This window comes from Urocitellus parryii, chromosome 15 (genome assembly GCF_045843805.1).
Source record: "Urocitellus parryii isolate mUroPar1 chromosome 15, mUroPar1.hap1, whole genome shotgun sequence".
Lineage (NCBI taxonomy): Eukaryota > Metazoa > Chordata > Mammalia > Rodentia > Sciuridae > Urocitellus > Urocitellus parryii.
Window position 1 is genome coordinate 46,745,442 of NC_135545.1, and position 27,950 is coordinate 46,773,391.

General features: G+C 39.7%; 2 protein-coding genes and 2 pseudogenes across 3 annotated transcripts in view; 1 reads left to right on the forward strand and 3 right to left on the reverse strand.

Moving 5' to 3' along the window:
* Window positions 1-268: 268 nt before the first annotated feature.
* The window catches only part of Znf23 (zinc finger protein 23), an 87,585-nt gene continuing 59,903 nt past the window's right edge, over window positions 269-27,950 (forward strand). For both annotated transcript variants that reach the window (XR_013342455.1, XM_077792948.1), the window contains exons 1-2: window positions 269-330; window positions 1,454-1,572. The gene's annotated coding sequence lies outside the window, so the exon portion shown is untranslated. The remainder of the gene's footprint in view (window positions 331-1,453; window positions 1,573-27,950) is intronic.
* Window positions 5,927-11,862, reverse strand: LOC113190095 (mitochondrial inner membrane protein OXA1L pseudogene; annotated as a pseudogene).
* Window positions 11,996-12,674, reverse strand: LOC113190096 (lysosomal dipeptide transporter MFSD1 pseudogene; annotated as a pseudogene).
* Chst4 (carbohydrate sulfotransferase 4) lies at window positions 26,595-27,782 on the reverse strand. Its single transcript, XM_026399221.2, has one exon. The coding sequence runs from the start codon at window positions 27,780-27,782 to the stop codon at window positions 26,595-26,597; it is 1,188 nt and encodes a 395-aa protein (XP_026255006.1).

Genomic DNA, 27,950 nt, shown 5'->3' on the forward strand with positions numbered 1-27,950 from the left:
TGTCATGAGATAACTCTAAGAACACATTACAAGATCGGAGACAAGGACTCTGCTGTGAATTCACCTGTGCCCGAACACCGCCTATCAGGTGACTCACTTGGAAAACCTCAGAACAGCTAGCACAAAGTGTTCCACTCCTCTCCCTAGCAACCTTCAACGCCTGTTGTAGATACCACGGCTGCGCAGGCGCAGATGCGCGCGGGGGGGGAGGGGGCGATGCGGTGCTAGGGCGCATGCGCTGTCGCCGGGGTTGCCCTCCAGTGCGCAGGCGCAGATCCCAGCGGGCGGTGAGGTTTTCTGGCTGTGAGCAGCAGCTCCTGGTTTTCTTAGGTAGAGGGTACAGTTTTGTTTCCTCCTTTGGCTTCCTCGTGTCCTAAGTTCTGTTGCGAGATTCTCTTCTTCCTGTGCTCCCAGTTTGGGTCTCGTCTGGCAGAAGGTTTCTAGGGATTTGACAAATCATGCCTGAGCGTTGTACACAGCTGTTAATCTATTTCCAATCTCGGGCCAGTCCCTGCAAATCCAATGAATTGAGAAGCCGAGTAGGAATTCCATTTACCTGGTGTCAATTTCCAAAAGTAGGGACCTTTGGAACTTAACTCCAAAGAAGCGCGTCTCTCATGGTCCCCAGTGCCTGCCATATGGTAAAACCTCTACTCAGAACAAAGAATCCGGCCTGTCCTCCCTCTGGAGATGGCCTGCATTCTTCCTTGAATATGTGCCTACTTTTCTAAAGAAGCCTCTGCCTCTGAGGGGAAAAAGAAATCCACCTTTATGGTCTTGTCAAAGATAAAGCCACTAGTTAAAGTGAAGACAGTTTATAATCGGTAGTATGCTATTATAATAGGGAGGATTCCAGCATGAACTGAACTGAACTTCAGGTTGTACCGAGGTGATAATAAAGGAATAGGGGAATGAACTGGTAGGTTCAGCATTGGGGCAATGAAAAGTTACAAAATAAGAAGGAAGGGGTTGGTCCGTATGCAGTCCATCTAGGTTCACTGTTAAATGAAGAGTTAGGAAGTTGGGCTCCCATCTTCCCAGAGAGGCTGGGAGACAGGGACACAATCTCAGGTGGTGGCTGGAATAAATAATAAACTCTTTTGACAGACTTGAGATTTCTTTGGCGGTGGTTTAAACAGGTCCTGGGTGTTATAGTTTGGCTCTGGAATTCTCCCAGAGGCTAATGTGTTGAAGGCTTGGTCTCCAATATAGCTTTGCTCAGAAGTGGGACTCTTGGGAAGTGATTGGATCATGATGGCTCTGATCTCATTTGGATAAATCCATGGATGGATTAATAATCTGATTGTATTATTCGGGTAAGGATGGAAACTATAGGAGGTGAGGACTCATTGCAGGAAGTAGGTCACTGGGGGCATGCCCTGGATGGCTATATCTTGTTCTTGATCCCTTCCTCCTCCTCTGTTTCTAAGGTCTCTCCTTCTCTCCTTTTCAGATGCTTGAGGTGATGATTTTTCCTTCATCATGCCCTTCTGCCATGATGTTTTTGCCTTGGAACCAACTGACCATGGACTGAAACCTCAAAACTCTGAGCCAAAATGAATATTTCCTTCTGTAAGTTGATTTTCTCAACTAATTTTGTCACAGCAATAGAACACCTACTAACAAACTCCATCATCCTGGGGTGTGGTACAGAGCTATTAGAAATTGCATTAGTGTTTTGTTCAAGTCCCTGGAGGCTAGTTGAGAAAGGACTCAGAAGAACCTGGCTGGAATTTGATCAAGGAGAGACTCTTTGTCACACTATGTACTTGCAAATTATTATATACAAAGGGCTATATTTTAATTACCCTAAAGTTTGAATTATTGTATTTGTTGGAGAAGAATGGAGTTCCTGGAACATCTTAATCATACTCTTTATTGTATGTTTATAGACACATTTCATATGTCATAAATGTGAAAATCCAATGCTATTGGCCAAACTGTTTCATGGTACCTTCCCAATAAGCTTTTTTTTTGTTGTTTGACATTCAGATTGAAGCATATTATTTAGGAGGTAATGTCCAATTCCTCAAACAAAACAATCTGTATAACCAAACATGGCTATCTTAATATTTGTCAATATTTCAAGCACAGAATTGAATTCTCATTCCTCGAGACAGTAACCTGATAATCAATATTCAAAGCATTTTCATGTTATGCTGCATTTAAAACTAAAGCCATAAATGTGTTCCTTTGATAGTGTCTAAACTAAGATTAAAACAATAAAAAGATTATGGTACTAGCAAACCAAATTCAACAGCACATTAAAATGAGTGTGTATTCTAACTAAGTGATCTTTATTCCTAGGATGCAAGGATGGTTTAACATATAAAATCACTCAGTATAATATACTACATTAAGAAAATGAAGGACAAAAACACATAAAATTATCTCAACAGATGCAGAAAGAGCAATTGACAGGATGCAATATCTTTTCACTGAATGATTAAGAATAGAAGACATTTTGTCCACAGAATAAGGGTTACCTACAAAAGGCCTACAGCTAACATATTAAATGAGAAAAGACTGAAATTTTTTCCTCTAATATCAGGGAAAAGGCAAGAATCCCTGCTCTCAACACTTCTATTCAATATAATATTGGAAGTCATAACCAGAGCAATTAGACAGAAAAAGAAAGAAAAATTCTCTAAATTAGAAAAGAAGAAATAGTTTCTGTTCATAGATGACATGGTCTTGTATGTAGAAAATCCTAAATATTCCACAAAAAAATGTTAAAATAACTAAATTCAGCAAAGTTGAAGGATACCATAGCAGTATTCATCAGTTATATTTTTATACACTAACAATAACAACTCCAAATGAAATTAAGAAAACATTTAATAGTAGCATCAAAATAGTAAAAATTAAAAATCAATCTAATTAAGAAAATGAAAGACTAATATAATGAAAACTATGAAATGTTGGTGAAAGAAACTGAAAAAGACACAAAGAAATAGCTTATGCTCGAGGACTGGAAGAGAGTATTGGTAATATATCTCTGATGGTTAATCTGGATTATTAACTTGATTGGATTGAGATAAACCTAGGATTAAGAAATTAATGGGTGTTTCCAGAGACATTGGCATGTGGGACAGTAAACTGAAGGGTAGATTTGGTCTGAATGTGAGCAGTACTGTCCTGTAGCTAGGAAACTCAGAAGCAGCAAAGTGAACAGAGGAAGCCGTAGAAGATGCAAGCTCTGTTATTCTTGAGCAGGTGTGTCTATTGCTGCTGCCATTGTGTGTGGATGTCAGACCCAGCTTCTTCACTTTTCCATTGTAAAGCTATTCCTGAGGGAGTTTCCATGCCTCTAATCTTGGATGTGGCTGCACCATTGGTCCCTCTCATTCTGAGGCTCTAGCTTCTTAGACTGAGCAGCTACTGGTTCTTCTGGTTCTCTAGTGTGCAGATAGTCATTGAGTAACTGTCCAGCTTCTGATGATGTAAGACACCCTAATAAATCCTGTTTTATAATGGTACACATACATTTTCTATTAGTTCCGTTCCTCTAGAGAACCCTACCTAGTATAGATTTTGGTCCCGGAAGTGGAGGCTTTGCTGTGACTATACCTGACCATGTGTTCAGAAGTGTTTGGAACTGGTTTGTGAGAGGAGTTTGGAAAAGTCTGGAGATGCAGACTAGAGAGGCCTTAAAATGTTGTAGGCAGAATTTAGTGGGCAATTACGGTGGAAGCTCAAAGGACCAGAATGCCAACAGTATGTAAAGATTGTGTGCATAGGTTTCAGACTTTTTGTTTTTATTACTGGGGATTGAACCTGGGGTTTTATCACTGAGCTATGTCCCCAGCCTTTTTAATTTTATTTTTCGACAAGGTCTTGCTAAGTTTCTGAGACTGGCCTTGAATTTGTGATCCTCTTGCCTCAGCCTCCTGAGTCATTGGGATTACAAGTGTGTGCCACTTTGCCCAGCTCATGAGGTTTCAGATGGAATTGTGAGGACTCTGTTGGAAACTGGACTAGAGGTCATTCATGTTACATTCTGGCGAAGGACTTGGGTACATTTTGTGCATGTCCTGGGTATTTCAATGAGGATGAATTTAAAGTCATGGGATAATTAATTGGGTGGAGGAAATTTCAAGGCAGCATAGCATTTGAGGAGTGGCATGAGTATTGCTGGTAGCTTTTGGCTAGGTTTACTGTGAGAATTAGGATAAAAAAGCAGAGCAGAAAGATTTAAAAAACTTGTAGTTTAACCAGAAAAGTGCATATAAAATTGTGGTTGCTAAAGATATTAGAGCCATTAAAGAGGAACCAAGTTCTTTGCACAGAGATAATAGGAAAGTTGCCTTGAGGGCACCTGAGGAATCAGTAAGATCCTATTATTCACAGGCTCAAAGGTGTAAAAATGAAGACACATTTGAAAAACTTTGCTTTAAGAAGAGACTGTAGGAGCACCCTGCTGCCACAGGGCCACCTAGAAAGATATTTCCCCAGGATTTGGTTCACTGTGCTCAGTCACCCAGGCACTCAGAGACCACTACAGCCAGAGTCCAAGCAGGCCTGCTACTGTTCGAGTTGGTGGTGGACCTTGGCTTCATCCACATTGGTGCTGGTTTCAGAGGAATGCAAAATGTTAGAGTTAGGGGACCAAGGAGGCTTCCACTGAGATTTCAGAGGAAGGCCTGGGAGGCCAGGCAATGTGTGAGCAGGGAGGGAATTCCTGTGAGTGGCCCCTGAGAGGGCAATTATGAAGCTGTGAAAGTGAAACTGGAGCTGCATTGAAGATCCCAAGATCTTAGAGATGCCAGAAACACAGAACATTTATTGAAGGGCACATCTAGGCAGTGAGAAGAGATAGCCCAACAGAGAGGACATGTGAGCTACATACCTCATTAACAAGCCATACTATTATTCCTAAGACAATTAAGACTAAAGCTACTAAAATATTTAAAACTAAACAACTAAAGTATAGAAAATAAAAAAGAAAAAGACATACTACACGAATTATAAAACAACTTTTTGCAACTATTAATTGTCAAGTATTATTTATTGAGTAACATTAATAAGGACAAAAATTTGACTCATTATATCACAAAGAAGAATACTGTAGGAAATAGTATAATTACAAACAAGTATGCAACGAACATATAGCTGGAAAAATACAAAGAAAAAAGAAAGAATTACAATGAAGAACTGACAATACGCAGTCATCATGGAAATCTTTTTTTAAACATAAATCTCTCTCAGCTTCACAGATCTTGCAAACTAACAATATATGTTATATGTGGTACATATATGTATTATATATGTATGTGTATTGTATTTATATGTATATATGAAATCCTATAACCAAAATGGAATGCCCATTATTTAAAAATTGAACATTTACCCAAAGTTAATCAAGTATAAAGCCCCAATAAATGTCTATGTGTGCATTTCTTTTTTTTTCTTTTAAGTTTTTGCATAAAAACATCACCTTTCATTCTTAATTTTCACTAAAAATCTGAGTAATCTATTTCTTGATGGAAATGGAAATTGTATAGGTTATCAAGAAATGTGGTTATAATTCTCAGATACAATCTTATCAGTCATTTCTCTATGACCACAATGCAAATGTGGCTGGAACATGCACACAGGGTAGAAGTGTAAGGTCTTAATGCCAGGTAAAAACGGTCAGATACTTCCCAAGAGCATGAGCTATCAAAAGCAATCTTGACCCAACCCATTCATTTCTCTGAAGTACACAATCCATTTCTCTGTTTAATAAAGTATCAGGAAGCAGCATGTAGTACAGAGGTTTCCTAATCCTATGGAAAGGAAGATTGCTTGGCTCCCCTGTACTTTTATATGCAGGAATAAGAGTTTGTAGTGGAATCAGTTTTTAAAATGAACATTTCAAATATCCTACAGTTCCTAGGCCTGATACAAGGGCAAAACATCAAGTCTGTCTTTAGGATGGTTCTTTGAGGAGACAGAGTTCCTGACAGAATGAGCAGAGAACACAAGTCAGCCAAGTGTGTCACGCCAGGGCTGCTTTGACTTTGGTTTGTTGCTGTTGCTGCTGCTGGGGGTTTTGGGAGGGTGATTCTTTTCATGTTGTAGTAGAGGGTTGTGGGTAAAGGTCTGCTGTAAGGGACCCCTGGCTGCTAGCTCCAAGTGGTTCTGCATTCGTCGTTCACGCTCATGGAGCTGATGTGCAATTTCAGCATTTTTCCAGCCTTGTTTGAAGCTCTTTATGAAGCCTTCCTGGGGAGGTAATTTGTCAGAGTCATGCACAACACGCTGGGGTATTTTAAGTACAGTGTGTACAGTAGCCGGAGGTAGGCTACTTGGCCCAGGGAAAACATATTGGAAGAGAGCCAGTACATGAACACTGCCGAGGGGAAGTGGATGGTTATGGGCAAGACTGCCAGGGGCATCACTCTGATAACATTTCTCATCCACTGAAGGTCAGAACTTTGCACACCTGTGTCAGTACCTAGCTCCAGGATACCCCACATTGTAGCAGTGACTACTATCTGTAACATGTAGATGGGATCAGATACAGTGAGATCCTGGAACCACCAGAGGCCACCTGTCTGCATACTGAGCACAGGAAGGTTGGCCATCTCTCTCAAGGCAATGAAGAAGGAGATGAAGACTAGTGCCTGAGTCAGAGGCAGAATGAGGGGTTTAAAGAATTTAATATCTTGCTTTTTCTGGTAAAGTGTCATCTCCTTGGAGGCCCTATAAAACTCAGCTTTGTCTCCTGCCAACTTGGCCTCTCTGATTCTAGTGGAAAACTTCTGGATCTCTGGCAAGTGGTTGTGAATCTTGGCTGCCTCTTGCTGGCCCTTCACCATGAGATGCAAAACGAGGCAGAGGGCAAGGACTGTACATGCTGCAATGGCCCCCCACCAAGGAAGGCCCAGGTTAACATGCATAAATTCCAGGAGGTTCTGGATCAATCCCACTGGGGTGTATGACCCTAGTCCCAGTTCAGCGAAGCTCTGTTCTGCAACAGCATGGATTATATCTGTAGTTCTTCCAGAAGCCACCTCAGGTACTGCTGTGGGTGAAGGAGTTGCAGGAACAACAGGAGGTACTTGGACCTGGGCTTCTGCAAATGAAATAGCAGAGGTACTGAGACAGCGGTGGCTGGAGATTGTGACGAGGACATAATGCGGCTGCCTGCAGCCTGGGTGGCTTGGGAGTTGGAGCCCCTCTCTCAGTGGTTTCCACGCCACTGCGAGGACCTAAGATACTGTGGAACTAATCAGATGAAAGGATAATGGAATGTCTATGCTGGAAGCAGAAGGCCCAGCGTGAGGCCACAGGGTACTCACTAAGATCACCCCTCAAGAAGCAGACAGCTTGCCATCCAGGCGAGCACATTGCTGCTCTGCTCTCGAAGACTCTATGTGCGCATTTCTAAATCATATTGATCTTGCCAATTTATAAAGTTTATATAAATACTTTAAATGTTTGTTAAATTAATCATAATGTTAGAAAAAGAAGACCAGCCAAAATATGGGTTTAGCATTTAAAGGAATTTAATTTTTTTTTTTTTTTTGGTGGTACTAGGGATCAAACTCAGGGCCTAGGCCATGCCAGCCAGTGTTCTACCACTGAACTACATCCCCAGTCTCTCAAAAATTTTTAAAGAAAAAAATCCTGCAATCTTATTAGTGTACATTCATTTCTTCACAGTGGGAAACATAACTTTTTCTCGTGTTTTATCCAAAAGATCAACATTATTTCAGGGTTTAACATTTTGAAAGTTGGGGATATTATTATGGAGTCCACATTTACAGAAAGTACTTAAGTTTGTGAATTAGAGATAGATGAGGTGACCTCATTTGAGGGTACAAAGTGCTTATTTTTCCTGATTGGTGTTTCATAATGGAAGCAGGGCAAAGTGTCACTTGGGCTTCTGCACTGGGAAGAATAACATATTTCTAAAAAAACAACTGAGATAGTTCTGTAAATAGCAGAGTGATCGTGTATACCTGACTAGTTGTTTATGTGTTTCCTAATGTTTTGAATTCTTGACTATGAAATTCTAAAACATAAAAAAAATATGTAAGAGTATAGTTGATGCTGATATATTCCTCATTCAGATTTAATGATTATTAGGATTTTGCCATATTTGTTCTTTCCTCCCTTCTCTTTTTTTCTTTTTTAAATATTTTTTTAGTTGTAGATGGACTCAATACCTTTATTTTATTTTATTTATCTTTTATATGGTGCTGAGAATCGAACCCAATGCCTCACACGTGCTAGGCAAGTGCTCTCCCACTGAGCCACAACTCTAGTCCCTCTCTGTACCATATTTTATATCTGAAATTGTTTCTCTCTCTTTTTTTAATATTTATTTTTAGTTGTAGTTGGACACATTATCTTTATTTATTCTTCTTTTATGTGGGGCTGAGGATTGAACCCAGTGCCTCACACGTGCTAGGCAAGCACTCTGCCACTGAGCCACAACCCCGGCCCCTCTCTTGTTTCTTTTACTGAAAAATTAAAATAACATCAAGTCATTTCCCCCACACACTGCAGTTCACATCTCTAAAACCCAATTTCTTAACCATGATGCCACACTGCATCAGATATTTAGGTATCTCTGCTTGCCTTCAAAATGTCTTTTAATGGTTTCATTTGAATCAGAATCCAAAGTTCAAACATTGCTTTTTTAAGTTTTGTGTCTCTAAAGTCTTTCTTGATCTTATTTCTTATTCTTTTCTTCTCATGGCTCTGACTTGGTGCAGAAATGAGTGGCCTATAAAATTTCCCATATTCTGGATGTGTGTGTTTGCTTCTGTGTGGTGTCATTTAACTTGTTCCTCTAGCTCCATACTTCCATTAAATAGATTTTAGCTCTAGAGCATGCATTTTCAACAGGGGAGATACTGGAAACTTTACGTCTTCCTTTTCTGATGTTGTATCTTTATTTTAATGCTCCCTAGTTGATGTTGATGTAGTTTGTTTTAGTCTTTGAAAGTATTTTACTGATTATCTTTCTTTGCAACAGAAATATGGACTGATGTGACAGACTGCTAGACATTCCCCAGGACCCTTCTCTCTTCTTTTCCAGTATTAAAAACTGCTGATCTAACTGGCCAGGATCACTTTTCATGTGATTTTCTCAATTTGGGGTTTCCCAGACCATTTAGGTAGAATACATTCAATGTCAAAGCCATGAGATGGAATGTTTGTAAATCTCATAAGAGAGTTTTAATTTTTCTCTCCAGAGGCCAGAGCAAGGACGATTTCTTTTTAATCCATCATTTCATTTAAATTTAACATGGCTTAGGTTTAATATGAAATTGCTGTTTTCACATGGTCCTGACTCTATTGGACTGTTAGGATGTTGACACCCATGAACTCATGCTATAATTCTCCTCCTTTAAAACACAGCTACTTTACTTTATATCCTTTCTGGGCCCTATCCTTTGTTTACTTTGGCCCTTGACATGTGGGAAATTTCAACATCTCTGTGAATAATCTGGCCAACACCCTAACTTTGCAGCCTCTTGCCTATTCTGAACCTGAGGAGCTATGAATTCTACTCCCAAAGCCAGACCTTTGCTCTTCGTCATCATCCAAACTAGACTGCAATATTTTCACAATATTAAATCCTGATATATAATTTGCTGATCATAATCTGTTTACCCTTCAGCTTTCTTGCAACCTTACACTTTGCACTTTAAGCCCTCTAATCTCTTCATATATTTCCTCTGAAGTCCATTAGTGCCCCTGTGTTGTTAAAACTTCTTTTCCTTTCCAGTGGACATTCCATGGTGCAGTATTCCACTCACATTCTTTCTTTGCTTCCTACAGTGTTCACTGTACGAAGCTCTACCTGGGGTTAATGTAATCATGATGGCTCTTCATTTTTATACTTAAAATAAAGGCAAATGGGCATCGTTTTGAAAATACATTATCAAGTACTGGACCAGTGCTTTCTAGGAAGTTGTGAATTGGAGGTGGCAGAGCCACATAATAGGAGGAGCCTAGAGAAGAGCCATTTACTGACTATGTTGTTTATTTCAGCAAAAGAGAAAATTTAGTTGTGTTTTAGCCATCACACATTTGGGAATTTTTAAAAACAGAACCATTACTTTAACTAATAAAACAGATACCATTTTTTTTTTTTTTTGTAGTGAGAATTGAACCCAGGGGCACTTAAGCACTGAGCCACATCCCAGCCCTTTTTTGTATTGTATTTAGAGACAGGGTCTCACTGAGTTGCTTAATGCCTTGCTAAATTGCTGAGGCTGACCTTGAACTCGAAATCCTCCTGCCTCAGCCTTCTGAGCCTTAGGGATTACAGGCATGTGCCACCGCACCCAGCACCATTATTAAATTTTATTTTTCATTAGGAATAAGAAAATTATATGTATAAACAGTAATATAATATTTTGTTCCTCTGTTTTAAAATACATTATCGGGCTGGGATTGTGGCTTAGCAGTAGAGCACTTGCCTAGCACATGCAAGGCCCTGGGTTTGATCCTCAGCACCACATAAAAACAAATAAACAAAATAAAGGTATTGTGTACAACTAAAAAATAAATATCAAAAAAATAAAATGCATTGTTAATTACATAATTAAAAATAACACACACTTGAGTTAACATTTCATCAAAGGAAATATACAAGTGATTGTCAAGCATATTAAAAGGATGTTTGACATCATTGGTCATTAGATAAATGTAAATCAAAGCCTCAATGAGATACCACCTCATACCCTTTAAGTAGGCTATAATAAAAAAACAAACAAGTCAGAAAATAACATTACTGTTATTTATTACTGGCAAGAATGTGGAGAAGTAGAAACCTTTATTAATTTTTGGTTGTAATGTAAATTGGAAAATAGTTTGTTGATTCCTCAAAAAAGTAAATATAGAATAACCTTATGACTCAGCAATTCCATTTGTAGGTTTATACCCCAAATAATTGAAGGCAGGTGTCCAAATAAAACTTTCATCTGAATGTTCATATAAACACTATTTACACTGGTCAAAAGGTGGAAGCAACCTAAATGTAAATTAATAGATTTAAACAAATTATGATATATACATATCATGGAATACTCAGTCATAATAAAGAAATGAAGTACTGATACATGCTTCAGCTTTGGATGAGTCTCTAAAATATTCTAAGAAACCAGAGGTCACATATTGTATGATTTCTTCTCTGTGGAATATCCAGAATAGGAAAATCTATAGAGACAGAAAGATGACTAGTGATTGCCAGGGACTGGGCAGGGAGAGGGAATGATAAGTGGGTACTTAATAGGTGCAGAATATTCTTCTAGGGTGATGAAAATGCTTTGAAAATAGAAAGAAATGTTTGTGCTAAATTACATTGAATAGTACATTCTGAAATAGTTAATATTATATGAATTTTGGTCCAATTAGAAAAGAAAAATGTAACAACTATAAAACTAATTCAATAAGTAAATAAAAATTAACTACTTGTAATCTTCATGCCCAGAGATGACTACTATTACTATTTTGCTGTGGTAGGTTTTTTTATATGTAGGCTTTAAAAAAGTGAGAACACACTGGATATAATTATTGGTAAAACGTTATTTTATTTAATAGAATTTTGCTTCAAAACGACAAAAATAGCACATAATGATGGAAATTATATCTTGACTGTATCCATGTTAGTATCTTCATTGTGATATTGTACTATGGCTTTGCAAGAAGTTGGCTTTGGTCAGCTTCCTTTTTATCATTGTTTTTATCATATGTTATTATTATACGTATTCATTTGGTGTTGCTTAATTCAATCACTTGGTTAAGGTGGAGTCACTTTACAGAGTTGTGATGGGAGGATTAAATGAATGACAGGTGGTCCATGAACCTTACTGCTTCTTGTTCTTCTTCAGCATTGGCTTTGGGGCAGATACACATCATCCCTGACTTTACTTTCCCACTACAATTGCCTCTTGGTGGAGCTAGAGGTTATCTGTGACTTGAGAATATTAAAAAAAATTATGAAAACTTTCAAGCATACACAAAAGTAGAAAATAATTTAGGTTCCCACTCAGGCATGATTCATCAAATGAAGAAAGACCACAGATAAAAATGACAAAGAAATACAGGAAGTGAAGAAAACTTCTAGAAACAAATGTCCCGAGTATCCAGTATTAGGCCAGTGATAATGGAAATGATGGCCAGCCCCAGGTTCTGAATGGACTGCATGAAGCCATATGCAGTGCCCAGCTGATGTTCAGGAACATCAATCCAGGTGAACTTCAGCATTTTCTGTCAAATGCCAACATTGGCCATAGTGCGAGCAATGAATAGGAGAGTCCCAGAGACACATAGCAATCCAAGGATTCCTCATGGTGAAGGCCAGCATCATGTGGGACACAAGAGTGGTTGGTGGTCACTGCACACAGAATCCAAATTATGTTTTCCCCTGTCTTATCCACCAAGAGCCCAGATATTGGGGACAAGTGTGCTGATATGACAAACACGACACTGTTAACTGTACTTGCTGCCTAGGAAGACAGTTCAAATTTCTCTATAAAGAAAACTTTTCCCAGTCCAATAAAAGGACACTACAACATAGTAGCTGACACAGATGATGAATATCAGCCATAGAGGGAAGGAGAAGTCCTTTCTATCAGCCAACTTATAACTTCACCTGTCTTTCCTTATTGTTTGTGAAGGATTATCTCTGTGTCTTCTTTCCAACAAACATAGATACAAGTTTCCATTTATTTAGATCTTATTTTATTTCTTTCATTATTGTTTTAGGCTTTTCATTGTACAAGTTTTGCATCTCCAGCAAATTTACTCTTAAGTAGTTTATGTTATTGTAATTCTTTTTAAAATTTCATTTTAGTTTGTTCATTGATAGTATAGGGAAAAATAATTGATTTTTGTTTACCAACCTAGTATCTTGCAACCTAATTTTTTAGTGGATTCCTTGGGATTTTCTTTAAAGAAGATCATGACATCTGCAAATAGAGATCACTTTGCTTCTTTTTTTCCCCAATCTTTTTTTTTACTTGTCTGGTTGCCCTGGCTAGAATCTCCAGCAAAGGGGTGGTAATAGATACCCTTGTATTGATTCTGATATTTGAGGGAAATTATTAATTCCTTCACCACTAAGTATGATTTTTCCTATGGGTTTTTCATGATGCTGTTTATCAGTTTGAGGAAGTTCTTAGATCTAAGTTTGTGGATTTTTTTTTAATCAAGAAAAGTTGTTGAATTTTGTTGTGTTTTCTGCATCTACTGAGATAATCAAATGATTTTTATCCTTTATTTTCTTTATTCTCTTAACATGGCATATTATACTAATAAATTTTCCAATGTAAGACCAACTTTACATTCCTGGAATAATTCCCACTTGGTTGTGATATATAGACCTTTTGATATGTTATATGAGTCAGTTGGCTAGTTTTGTTAGGCTTTTTGCATTGACATTCATAAGAGATATTAATATATAGTTATTTTTGAGACAGATCTTGCTATGTTGCCCGGAGGGGTCTAAAACTCCTAGACTCAATTAATCCTACCTCCTTGGCCTTCTGAGTGCTGGAATTACAGGCTCATGCCACCATACCTGGGTAATATATAGTTTTGTGTGTGTGGGTGATTGGTTTGTCTGGCTTTTCTATCAGGGTAATATTGATCTTATGGAATATATTAGGAAGTGTTTTATCTTTTTCTATATTTGGAGAGAAGTTGAGAGAATTAATAATAATTATTTAAATGTTTGGTAGAATTTATCTGTGAAGCCATATGTTTTGGGGGATTTTCTTAATGAGAAAGTGTAAATTACAAATTCAGTATCTTTACTATCTTAGGAGTTTTCAATTTCTTTTTGAGTTGGGTTTGGTAGTTTGGGTCTTTCTAGAAATTTGTCCATTTCATCTAAGTTATCTCATTTTTTGACATATGTTTGTAATGATCTCTTATAACCCTCTTTATTTTTTTAAGTTCAAGATTAATGTCCCTCTTTCGTTCATGATTTCAGTACCTAGTCTTGTCTCTTATTTTGTTGATCAGTCTAGGTTAAGCTTTGTCAATTTTGTTGATCTTTTCAAAAACCAAATTTGGTTTCAATGATTTTATTCTTATGTTTTGTCCTGTTCTTCATTCCCTTTATTTTTGCTTTAACTTTTATTGTTTCTTTCTTTCTGACTACTCTGGGTTTAGTTTGATTTTCTATCCCTATATCTTAAGGTGGAAGTTTAGTTTATTGATTTTGAGATTTTTTTTTTCTTTTTAAATATTGACATTTAAAGCTAAAAATTTCCTTCTAAGCACTACTTTAGCTCTAGGCCATAGTTTTGTTATGTTGCATTTTCATTTTTATTCGTTCTTTTTGTTATTTTTTGCAGTACTGGGGATCAAATCCAGAACCTCATGCATACTAGGCAAGTACTCTACCACTAGCTACCAGCTCCTCACTCATTCTTTTAAAAATTATTTATTCTTTAAGCATCGTGTCTTTTTATTCTTTGAACATACTTCAAATAGGGGCCTTGAAATCTTTGTTAAGTCCAAAATCTGGGCCTTCTCTAAGGCAGCTTTTATTGCTCATTCCTCCTCCCCAACTTCTTGTTTTGGGTCACATGTTTTTGTTTCTTTGTATGACTCATAATTTCTTGTTGTGGGAAAATTGTATATTTCAGATAATATTTTGTAGAAATTCTGGATATTGGTCTCCCTCTTGCCTGGTGCCTATTGTTATTTGCTTGTTCATTTATTTAGTTACTTGGCTGAACAGTTTACTGAAGTATATTTCCCCACTGTATGCAGGCTCTGAGAGTCAAACCTTAAGCGTACACACAGGCTCTCTGAAGTGCTAGGTCACTGCTGTTTTACCAGTTCTCTTATCTCTCCTTACTTCAGACTCAGTTTCTGGGTAGCACATGGAGCTGTTAGACTCTAGCACTTGCCAGCTGATTTTTAAATTATTTTTGTCAATGTCTGGGACACATATTGCTCTACAGTCTGATCCAAGCCATCAGGCCCCTAGATGAGGGCAGTCTTTGAGACTTGCTTTGAATCCAGAAGGGATTTTCTTAGTTGTGTATTTTTTCTGGTTCTCTCTTTTGAATTTCTAGCTCGTCTGCCACTTTAGTTGTTGTTACTAGTTTGGTAGAGCTAAGAGCCTTCTACTAATTGCTTACCTCCAAAATATTCATTGTTTTTGCCAACACACTGAGGCACAAACTTCCCCATGTTTCTTTAAACATAAATTAAGTCCTCCTAAGAAGAGCTACTGAGCTGTTCGTTCTTAAGGTCTACTTCTCTCTTTGGACATAATCTCTGGGCTACTGCTCTAGAGTAGGGGGCAGGGACTGTAGTCCTCTTCTCCTGAAGTGACATATCCGCCTTGGTCTACAGGTGGGGTATCGGATGTAGATGGTAGCCCCTAGTCTTTTCAGCTCGCTTCTCCTGGCATGGAACCTATGACTGTGAAAAGGGGTAGAGGCATTTGGGACCCAGTATTCTCAGCATTCAGTGCCTAGAGAGGATTTCTGCACTACAAGTTGGGATTAGATTTTGCAAGGGAGTCCCAGTCCAGTCCCCTGCCCGGAAAGAGCTTCTTCAGTGCAGAGCTTGGTGTGGTCATGAGAGATGCTAGCTACCTTTCCTTCCTAATCTTAGACAAAAGAGCTTAGAAACCCTCGTCCCAGACAAGAGCCTTGAAGGAGAGGAAGCTCCGTCTTCTTGTGCACCCTGCTGGAATTAGAATTTCTGTCACACTGAACTGGGGGGAAATCAGATCAGGTGGTGGCTTATATGCCACAGACTCTTACTGTTCTCTGGTTGTTATATACTTGGGACAATATCTAGAGGTTTTAAGTGGATATTTTTCCACAGTTTTTACTCTTTAAGTATTTATTTCACTGGGGAGAGTGTCAGGCGAATTCCTCACATTGACTGAATATTCCAGAAGTGTGGTTACCTTAGAAGTTTTTACTTATCCATCATTTTAGTATCAAAAATTTAAACAGCAAGGTTGAAAGAATTTCACATTGAAGATTTATATTCTCCTCACCATGATTCTGCCATTAGCATTTTTGTTATAGTTCTCTTATAATGTATCTGTCCATCTTTTCATCTGTCTACCTGTCCTTCAGTCTCATGTAGATAACAGTAAATTCTCATAAATATATCAGCATGTATCTCATTAACTAGAACTCAATATTTATATTTTTTGGGTAAAATTTGCATACATTGAAGTACAAAAATAATAAGCACACAATCACTTATTTTGACAAATTCTTCAATGATGTAACCTAAATTCTTACCAGGATGAGGAACATTTTTATTAACCCACAAAGTTCCCTCATGTGTCTCCTCTGTCCAGAGGAAAGCACTGTTCTGATTTTGTTCTAAGATATGCAGGTATTACTTATCTTCTGTTTGGAACCAGATATAAAAGAAATCATACAGGGGCTGGGGATGTGGCTCAAGCGGTAGCACGCTTGCCTGGCATGTGTGCGGCCCGGGTTCGATCCTCAGCACCACATACAGAGATGTTGTGTCCGCCGAGAACTAAAAAATAAATATTAAAAATTCTCTCTCTCTCTCTCTCTCTCTCTCTCTCTCTCTCTCTCTCTCCTCTCTCACTCTCTCTTTAAAAAAATCAAAAAAAAAGAAATCATACAATGTGAATTTTTTAATGTAAGACTTCTTGTTGTATGCTTTTGAGAGGCATGCACATTGGTGCATTAGTGGTTCATCCCCCCATACACTTCTTTTTGTTTGTTTTGGAGTAGTGAAGATTGCTCCCAGGGTCTTATGCATGCTAAGCAAGTGCTCTACCACTGAGCTATATCCTCAGCTCAGTTTATCCTTTTTAATTGAAGAAAAGTATGGAATGATATGAATTTAACAATTTTCTTATTCATTTTCTGAATTACAGTCACTAAATTATTCTACTGGAAGATTTTAGTCTGAGAATTTATATCATATCGTTTACTCTGTAGATAGCTCATTCTGGGTAGGAATGGAAGGTGAGCTTTATGGGGAGCAGGACAAGGAGAATCAAAGACCCATTAGGAGGCTGTTGTTGCAGTTCAGGTGAGATTTGGATGAACACTGTAGTAAGTAGAGATGGTGAAAGGTTGTCTGGCTCAGTAAAATTTTGGGGAAGTTGAGCTCTCAGGTCTTGCTAATGATTAAATATGGAAGGTGAGGGATGAGTACAGAAAGAATATAACTCTAACCATTCCTTTAACCATTCCTTTAACCATTCACTCATGGGAGTGAAGTGTCAATAAAAAACCAGGTTAGAAACTTTCTGCTTAGATATTTGGCTAAAATCCAGATTGTAATCAGTTGCCCAGTATTTGCCAAGTTCTTATAGAAAGCAATTGATTAATTTGTAGGCTACACCCTGTGAATACATAAAACCCTTCAGAAAATCAGAACAATCTGTAGCTTTCTGGCCAAAGTAATATCACTATTAAAAACGCCAGTTAACTGAAGTGTTTGGATCCTTAGCTTACTGCCCCCGGCTCTGCCCACACATATCACTTGACCCAGCACTTCTGAGCTATTGGCTTTAGGATGCAATTTCCTATTTCTCTCAAACAGGAAACTTCTAAATGTTGGCCTATTCTTATCTGAGTCTTCAAACATATCACTGTTTCTCAGAATGGAAGTTTCTGTGATTGGTTAATGATATTCCCCCTAAAATATTATGTGAGGAATGAGCCCTTTACATATAATAGAGATGAGATTGATGTTTTTGTTTATTAAACAGATATTTATTGAGTGCCTACTATGTGCTAGCAACTCTGGGAATGAGATAGTCCCTTTCCTCAAAGAATATGTCATTTGTCATCCCCACAATTTATATTCCTTGTTTATCAATAGTTACTAAGTATCATTAAGTAAGCATGCATATAAGTAATTTTTAATTTTAAACTGTAAAGATCTATAAAAATGTTGATCATTACTAATAGTAAAAAAATAAAACAATTAACTACCTTTGCCCTCCTCCAAACCCAGAACTACCAATCTAACCCTCACCACTACTACCAAATCTCACACGAACTGCAACAACAGCCTCCTAATGGGTTTACATTCTCTGAAGATAGCCATTTAAGTCAGTATTGGTTTCAGCTGGAACAATACTAACTTTCTGAAATTCACCTCATTTTTATGAATGCTAGCTCCATGTGCCTATTGCACTTAATGTCCTTGAAAAGAATATGTAAACTGGATCATTTCACTGTAGTGTAATAAATGCTGTTAATTGGAAGCTCATAGCCTGGCATCCAATAAAGGATTGGGAGGGGGTCAAGCCAGGAAAAATTTGCAGAGATGTTTAAATTGAGACCTGAAGTTTGAAAAAATAGCTAGAGAAATTGAAGGTAGGACAAAGTAGGGTATTCAGGTGGGAAATCCAGAGAAAGATGTCTGTGTGGTACATCAGTAGAACTATAAATTCAGATGGGTGAGAAGTAGAATCTCTGAAAGACACAAAGACCAGATGGTGGGGCTTTCTAATTGCACTAAGATATTTGGATTTTCTGACGTCTAAAATATAGTGTAGATTCTGGATTGAAGGGGGCAGTTTAGAGGCAGGAAGCCAAGTCAGTGGTTCAGGAAAAGGATGGTAGTGCCATGAACATCAAGTGGGGAGGGCCTTGGGGAAAGAGAGAAGTAGATGAACTTAAAAGATGCTAACCAGGGCTGGATGCTGTCGTGCACGCCTATAATTCCAGTGACTCAGGAGGCTGAGGCAGGAGGATTTCAAGCTCAAGACCAGCCTCAGCAACTCAGTGAGACCTTGTCTCAAAAGTTTTAAAAAAGGTCTGAGGATGTATCTCAGAGGTGAAGTGCCCCTGAGTTTAGTACTGAAAAGGTAAAAAGCTAACTAGATATAATAGACAGTTGATGGATGATCGGTGGAAGAAGTTAAGGACAAAATCTAGGTTTTTGATTTGGCAGCATGTTGAAAGTGGAAAAGAGAACCAGAAGGATGCAGAATGGTGTGGGGTGGAGGAGAGGAAAATCTTGAATGCAATTTGGACCTTGAGTCTGAGGTTCTGAGGGTCTTTGATAGAGAAACTTCAATTAAATTTAATTAACTTGAGTTATTTGCATCCAGAATGCTAAGGTCATAGTTTGGTTAATGATGAATCAAATAATGGAGTTCTCTTCCTGCAGCTCAGCTTGACATAGAAGAACAGAAACCTTTATTCCTTCTTGTTCAACCTGTTTACATTCTCTGCAGTTATCCACTTAAGTCAGTATTGATTTTGGGTGGAACAATACTAACCTTCTGAAACGTACCTCATTTTAATGAATGGTAGCTCCATGTGCCTATTGCATTTATCAACTCCTGTCAAAATATTTAAAAAACAAAAATTAAATGGCTTCCTTTTGGTTCTTCCAGTAGCAGAAGAAGCCAACTTGAAAACTGTCCAGGAAGATAGGGCCAAAGGCTATCCCAAATGGTGAGGGTTAGAGTTGGCAGGGCTGGGTTTGGATGGGGCAGCAATCAGTTAATTGATTTATTTTTTTTACTATTAGTAATGTCCAAAATTTTTATAGATCTTTACAGTTTAAAAATTACTTATATGCATGTTGACTTAATGACAATTATTGTTGAACAAGGTATATAGATTGGGGGGATGACAATGAAAAGACATGTTAAAAAAGAAAGTGAGGGCCTGGGGAAGGAGCTAAAAAGTATTGGTGGGTGGTGGAGTGAGCCATTCTCTGCCTGCCTCTCAATGCTGGGGATTAAATCAGGGTCATGTGCGTGATAGGCAAACACTCTGCCACTGAGCTACGTCCTTAGCTCTTAAGCCATGTATTCTCACTGAAGGTGATATTATTGCCAAGGAATGAAAAATGGCTGGGGGGGGGATAAACTTAGATATTATAATGGCTTATAATCCCTCAGTGGGCTCTAGTACATGAACAGATGAAAGATATACCTGTGATTATTAAAATTTCATTGGGGGTGATGATTAAGAAAAAATATCTAAAATGCTCACTGAATCAATAATAAAAAAAAAACGGTGGAGAAACACTGACGACATCCTCTGGTGCCTAGAGAACTTTTGACATTCATGACCGATTCCTCTGTTCTCGGTCATGTTAGACAAGTTTGTCTTTGCACACCTGCAGCTGGCTGCACTGGTCCTGCTCACTGAGGCCCTAAATAACCATGTTTAAAGCCCCTTTCGTCCTTTGGACACAGTGCCTGGTGGATGTGAGCCACAGTCAGGGAGGGCAGAGAGTAGCCCGTGAGTGACTGTCCCCGGAAGCCTGGCTGCGCCTCACGTTCTCTCCTCAGGCTCTTCTCCATCTCCTGAGGTGCAGCTCTGTATTTCTGGATGCCTGCTCTACCACTTTACTTTTGAAGTGGCTGCCAAAAGAGTGGGTACCAAAAAAGCCTTGGTTATGGCATCTTTCCGGTCACGACATTTGGGCACAGGGGCTCATCCATTTGAACAAGAGTGAATGTTTTAGAAGAGAAGTTCACTGAATCATCAGATCTTTGTCTTTATTCCTGGTTAATGTGGAGTTAGGTTTCCCAGCAGCTATGCTATCATTTGGATCACATTTTGTTGTTGTTGTTGATGTTGTGGAAACTGTCCTGTCCTTGGAGTGCGTTTCTCAGCATCCCAGTCCCCTACTCACTAGATTACAGCAGACCCCACCCTCACCAAGTTATGATAACCAAAAAATGCCTTTAGGTAAATAAGTACAATAATTTACACCAGTTAAAATAAGATTCTAAAAGACGGAGCCAAATGTCACCTGGGGGACCAAGTCCCCTCTGGTTGAGAGCCACTGATGTGGAGAACCCAGATGGTCAAAAAGTATCAGTCTCTTCATCATCATATTGGTCTGATCAGAAATTTTGCCACGAAGGGTTTGAGGTCTGTTGTGAAGCATGGCCTTAATGAGAACACAGTATTATCAGAAATGGTGGATGAAAGTACTGTGGCCACAACATTCACAACGATCACTGGGTGAGTACTTGCTGAGGATGTTCCACATGTTAACTATTAGTCTTCCCAACAACTCTGGAGAATCAGTGCCATTTTATTCTGCCCACCCTACAGCTGAGGAACTGAGACATGGGGACCTGCCTGAGGTCACCTGGCTGGTAACAGCAGAGTCACCCAGGTGGCAGAGTTAGTGCTCAAGCATTCATGAGTGCATGGTATCTCTGTCCTGCTGTCTTTCCTGTGAAGTCCGTACTTCATCCTTCACAGACCAGCACGGTACTGAGCACATAATAGCTTGTCATGAGGACCGATTGGCTCTCGTCTGTTTTGACATTGGCATTTACTGGGGCACACTCCCCTGTTTCCAGAGGGTCCCTGTTCAACCATTCTTCCCTTGGTGATAACGTCCCTTATGTGTCTATAAAACAGCACCCTCCTTCATTTTCTATCCCTTTACCCCGTTTTAGCCATCCCAAGAGTACTTAGCACAGTACTTAGCCTCCTCTTAGTACTTATTGTTTGTTCCCTTGCCCTTCGACAGACTCAAAATGAATGGAAGGAGGGGCTTTATTCTACCAAAACTATTATACAGATTTAATGCGATTCCTATTAAATCCTAGTGACATTCTTCATAGAACTAGAAAAAGCAATCATGAAATTCATTTGGAAAAATAAGAGACTCAAAATAGCCAAGGCAGTCCTAAGCAAGAAGAGTAAAGCAGGAGGTATCACAATACTAGACCTTAAACTATACTACTGAGCAATCGTATAAAAAATGGCATGGTTGGGCTGAGATTTGGCTCAGTGGTTGAGCACTCAACTAGCATGGGTGGGACCCGGGTTCGATTCTCAGCATCACATAAAAAATAAATAAAGGCATTGTGTTGTGTCCATCTACCAAAAAAAAAAAAAAAAGATTCTCTCTCCCTCCCTCCCTCCCTCCCTCCCCCCTCTCTCCCCTCTCTCTTTAAAAAAAATGGCATGGGTATTGGTACCATAATAGACATGTAGACCACTGATACAAAATAGAAGATGCAGAGACAAGTCCATGTAAATACGGTTATCTTATACTAGACAAAGGCGCCAGAAACATACATTGGAGAAAAGATAACCTATTCAACAAATGGTACTAGGAAAACTGGAAATCCATATGTTGCAAAATGAAATTAAACCTCTATGTCTCACCCTGCCCCAAAATCAACTCAAAGTAGGTCAAAGACTTAGGCACTAGAACAGAGACCCTGCACCTAACAGAATAAAATGTAGGTCCAAATCTTCATCATGTTGGCTTAGGACCTGACTTCCTTAACAAGACTCCTAAAGTTCAAGATGTAAAATCAAGAATAAATAAATGGGATGGACTCAAACTAAAAAGCTTCTTCTTGGCAAAGAAAACAATCAGTAATGTGACGAGAGCCTATAGAATGGGAAAAAATCTTTACCACATGCACCTCAGATAGAACACCAATCTCCAGCATATATAAAGAACTCAAAAAACTTAAGATACAAAAAACAAATAACCCAATCAATAAATGGGCTAAGGAACTAAACAAACACTTCACAGAAGAAGAAATATAATTGATCCACAAATATATGAAAAAATGTTCATCATTTCTATCAATTAGAGAAATACAAATCAAAACTACTCTAAGAGTTCATCTCACTCCAGTTGGAATGGCAATTATCAAGAATACAAGCAATAATAAGTGTTGTTGAGGCTGTGTGGGGAAAGGTACACTCATACATTGTGTTGGGACTGCAAATTGGTGCAGTCAATATGGAAAGCAGTATGGAGAAACCTCAGAAAACTTGGAATGGAACCACCATTTTAACCTAGCTATCCCACCCCTCAGTTTATACCCAAGGAACTTAAAAACAGCATACTACGGGGACACAGCCACATCAGTGTTTATAGCAGCTCAATTCACAATAGCTAACCTATGAAACCAACCTAGATTCCCTTCAACAGATGGAAGGATATAGAAATTATGGTCCATATAAACAATGGAGTATTACTCAGCCTTAAAGACGAATGAAATCATGGCATTTGTAGGTAAATGGATGGAACTAGAGAATATTGTGTTAAGTGAAATAAACCAATCCCCCCAAAAACAAATGCTTAATGTTTTCTCTGATAAGTGGATGCTGATCCATAGTGGGACAGGGTGGAGAAGGGAGGGAGGAATGAAGGCACTTTGTATTTTGGAGAGGGGAATGAGAGGAGGGGTCGGGCGGTGGGGATGGGAAGGATAGTGGAGTGAGAAAGCCATTTTTACCCTATCTATGTATGTATGATTGCACTACTGGTGTGACTCTGCACTGTGTACAGCCAGAGGAATGGGAAATTATGCTCCATCTGTGTACAATGTGTTGAGATGCATTCTGCTGTGACTGATTGGAATAAATTTTAAAAATTGGGAAAAAAATGAAAGGAGGGGCTTTGCCTGCTGTGCTCACTGCTGTAGCCACAACATCTAGATCAATCCTTGACATAGAACAGATGTCTATTAAGCATGTGAATGAATGAAAATACACGTTAGCTGAACACTACATTCATACTCTGGTTGTTGGTTACTACTTTTCCTCAGTATTCTTATAAAAAGGTAACTCTCCTCTGAATGACCAGGGAGATTTGTGCAGAAGAGGAGCATAGTATTGGGGCCAGACAGGAGGGTCAACAGAAGGGCTGGCATCTTGGGGGTCCCAGATTAATGACTGTCAGAGATTTATTGTTAACTGGCTGGGGCACTCTCATATGACCATTTAAAAAATTTTGCTTCATGGGTCTATAGTAATTCAGTCGAGTCATGATAATATAGATAGTGGAATTAATTTTTTAGGCTTGGATATAAATCATGTAGTAATTCTAAACTATTTTAGAGAAAAATTAACAGATAATACAAGGCTATATTTTTTGTACAAAAATTAGTCCATTATACCTCTCTGTATAGCTCTAAGACTATTATTCATATGTTGAAAAGAATATAATTTCAATTAAAGTGTACTAAGAATTTAACAATTGCTCTCATTATATTGAAAAAGAAGCCACATAGTAATTACAGGTGGAAATGCAGACACATTATGACCTGCTTTTGCAGCCCTTCTAGGAATGGTGTACCAACCCCCCCCCCCCAAAAAAAAGGGAAATACAGAGAGTCAAAGCCTCTGGGTCTCAAAACTATGACTTTCTCACTCTCCACAAAATTACCTTGAAGTTTTGGGACCCCATTCTCCATTCTACCCCTGAAACTATAGGACTCGGGAGAGCTTGCTCAGTTTCCCTTTTACAAAGATGTAGATTGCCATCCTGCAGTTAGGCATTTCTCTCAGATTTGAGAGAGCTCATTCCCTAAACCCTGACAATTGGGCCTGAAAAATTTAGATCTGGTTCATCCTCATCTAGGTTTAAACTCCTCTTTAGGTCCTGTACAGGTGAGTAGTCCAAGAAGGCAAAGAAAAGCCTCTCCATTGTTGGGGTTTGGGATGGTCCAGAGACCTCCGAGTTAGAAAGGATGCACCTGGAGGATATTATCCCCTATACTCATCACCAGTGTTCAGTCCATACGTACCCCACGCCCCACAGGGAGCACACTTCCTCCCTAACCTCTGATTCCTAGTGCCACCACCTGAAGACATCATGGGAGACTGTCCCTTTGCTCTCCAAAAGTCTCTTTCAACACTGGGTCAGGTTTTAAAGAGGTCATAGAGCATGATTTTATATTGCACACAGTTTTATGGAATATAAAATGCCATGATAGTATTATTATATATTGTTTAAACTTTTGGAGGTGGGATAGAATGCTACACACAAAAAATGAATTTAGACAGAGCTGTCCAGGAGAACTTTTGCAGTGATTGAAATGATCTACATCTGTGCCTAGATGTCTGAGCCTTAAAGGACATCTACTACTTGGTATATAGGAAATTTAAAGTTGTGTTAAAGTGGATCTTGAATAAGGCCCTTAGGCTTCCACATGGCTAGTATCTTTCCTTGTCTCAGGATGGGGGGATCCTTTTGGAGAGGGACAGCAGACAGCTCTATACTTTAGCATCACATAGAAATGGTTTCCAAGGAAGTTATTAACTTTAAAACAGTTTGGCAGGGACTGGACTTTCAGAGGGAAAATCAGAAATGGTGAGTCTATCACAGCCTGTACCCACACTGGCCCACATCCTTCTGTGCACATCTGCTATCTTGGAAGATTGACACTGTTTTGGAAGGTTTACAGAGGCAAGCCTTTTCATGGGAGCTCCTACACTCTTGAGGAGTTCCTAGAGTGGCTTGGGTTTTGACATTAGAATAAATTCACTCCTTTAAAGTCACATAAATACTGACTTCAACCAATCCAACTGACAAAGGTAATTGCTCAAGTATCTTAGATGATGAAGCCACACAGGCACCACTCAGCTCAAGGGAATGGGGAAATTCAGTTCTGATATTAAGGAAACTTATGTAGTGAGAAACATGTCAAAAGGTGGAAATAAGTTGGGTGTGGTGGTGCACACCTATAATCCCAGGTACTTGGGAGGCTGAGGCAGAGGGATCGCAAGTTTCAGGCCAGCCTGGACAACTTAGCAAGACCCTCTCTCAAAAAATATTTTTAAAGGGCTGGGAGTGTAGCTCAGTGGTAGCAATGGTAGATCACCTAGGTTCAATTCCCCAGTGTTCAAAAAGAAGACATTGTAAACAAAAAGATGAAATGAAAAGGTCTCTCAGATTTGGACAATTAAGACATTAAAAAAGTCAGGTGAGGCACATACTGATACTGAGGACTTCTGGCTGAAGGATCAGAGTAAAAGAATTATTTGCTCAGATCCTAGAGTGATGCATTTGGCTTTATTATAACTTATGCCTTACACAGGAAAGGGCTAAGTGACTGAAGAGGATGTAGGCTTAGTTCACCATCTGACACCAAATATTATTGTGGCAATTTTTTATATACATGGTTTATATACATAGATAATAACAAACATATAAAAATCTATAAAGATGATTATGTTCTTAGGTTAGGCTCCTGTAAGGATGAACATTTACTACAGATAGAAAGGGAAAATTCCAAACAGAATCTTATTTTGGAATTTTAGTATTAATGGATGGCAGCTTCTTGGATCAAAGTCTTCATGTGATAGGAAATGCTGTGGGAAAATGACATCCAACCAGAGCCTAGCTATCCACTGCACTTCAGAACTTGCCCTGTTGTACAGAGTCTGTTTAAGGTTTGTGGTGGCTGCTAGTTGTTCTGGCCAAACCCATAGGTAAGCACCCAACCCTGTTCCTGATTCCCTCTTTGAATCTGCTGGGAACTGTCTCTCTGTGGAATGTGCTTCTGAACTCTTCAGTCAAAGACCCACTTCCCTAGCTTTTACTTTCTCTCCCCTTCCCAGTGTACCCACTGGGACAAATGCAAACAGGGACGTTTATGGACTTACTCCACTGATACTGTTTGGTGTCTAATGGGCCTCCAGGCCACCAAGTCTCTGAGGTATTCACAGATAGGAAGATCAAGAAGAGAGGCAATCCCCCATGTAATTGATGGGATATGCTGCTCACACCAGGTCCCTGAGTCTCTTTTCTGCACAGGAAAATAGCACAATTCCTCTGCTGGAGCACGTGTGAGCACAACTCACACCCAATGTGCACAACTGCAGACACAGTTAAGGCTCAGAAGCATTCAGAGAATGTGGCTGAGGTTAGAACCAGGTGGGGACAGAGCCTTTTCCCCCCTGGTAGACTCGCTCAGAGGGTTTCCAGGTAGACAGAAGGTCCAGGGAGAGGTTGCTCTGCTCTTGCTTGGATCTGACCTGGAGGTAGCCCAGCACATCCATAGTATCACCACAGACTTCCTGAAGCCGAGAAACCTTTTCATAAGGCAAGGACCAGCGCCAAGCCTGGGAAACGTTGAGGGCATTCCTGGCATTGGTGTGGAAGGCATGCTCTCCCATGCCCTTGCCCCGGGTGATGTTAACCACCCAGTTCTGGAGATGGGGCAAGAATTTCAACCCCACATATTCATACATCCGGGAAGTCTGAGCCAGTGGGGCCCGGACTAGGTCTTCATAGCGGATGAGCAAGTAGCGCTTCTGCAGATCTTTGGGCAAGAACTGGATGGCCTTGTATATGTCCAGCTGGCTTTTGCAGATGATTTGCATCGTGTAGTACGGATGATCTTCCTTTTTGAGTTTCTGCCAATTCTGCCCCATCACAATATGACTGTCAATCATGAGTTCTGCTGTGGTGTGTTCTCGGGAACGGAACACAGCCCGCGGGTCCCGGACCAGGTGCACGATGTGCAGGTTGAGGGAAGGGTCTATCAGCAGCTGGTAGAGGGGCTGCAGGTTGAAGAAGCGCACCTCCTTGAGTACTACGTGGCTGTAGGAGCGGCAGGCCTTCTCCACCACGGTGAAGGGCTGTTTGTTGCACAGGGTCTTGCAGTGGGCGTGGAAGGTGATCTCCTCCCTGGGGAAGAAGTCACAGGCAGGTGGGGAACACAGTGCCCGGCTGTGCTCCCACTGGAAGAGACTGGACTGTTTGAGGGGACCAGGTTTCATGTAGGCATCAAAGACACTCATGTCACACAGAAAGACGGAACGCAGTAGATCCCGCACGGCCATGTGCAGACTCCAGGCAGTGCTGTCGGTGAAGGTCATCCACACGTGCCAGGCTGGCTCCATTAGGTAGAAGACATCTGGGTGCTGCCCAAAAAGCTGCCCCACGAAAGAAGAGCCAGAGCGCCAGGAAGTCAGGATCAGCACATGCACAGGCTTGGGCTCCTCCTTTCTAAACAGGGCGCCATGGTTATACATGTGGAAGAAGAGAGCAAAGACAGCCACCTGGGAAACCAGGAACAGCAGGAGCCTCATTTTTTTGAGCAATATCATTGTGCTGAAGAGGATGACCTTTAAGGAACAAGCAGAAGGGACTGAGTCACGCTGCTGTTTTGGTACCTGCCTTCCATTCTCTTTCTAGCCAAAGCCATCTTCTCCCTGACACCTTCCAAGAAGCAACGTGGAAAGCTAGAACATTTGTGCAACCAGTTGCACAAATTC

Bases quoted from the DNA above. Each gene is read 5' to 3' on its own strand.
- Chst4 (XM_026399221.2), bottom strand. From the start codon at position 27,782: ATGATATTGCTCAAAAAAATGAGGCTCCTGCTGTTCCTGGTTTCCCAG.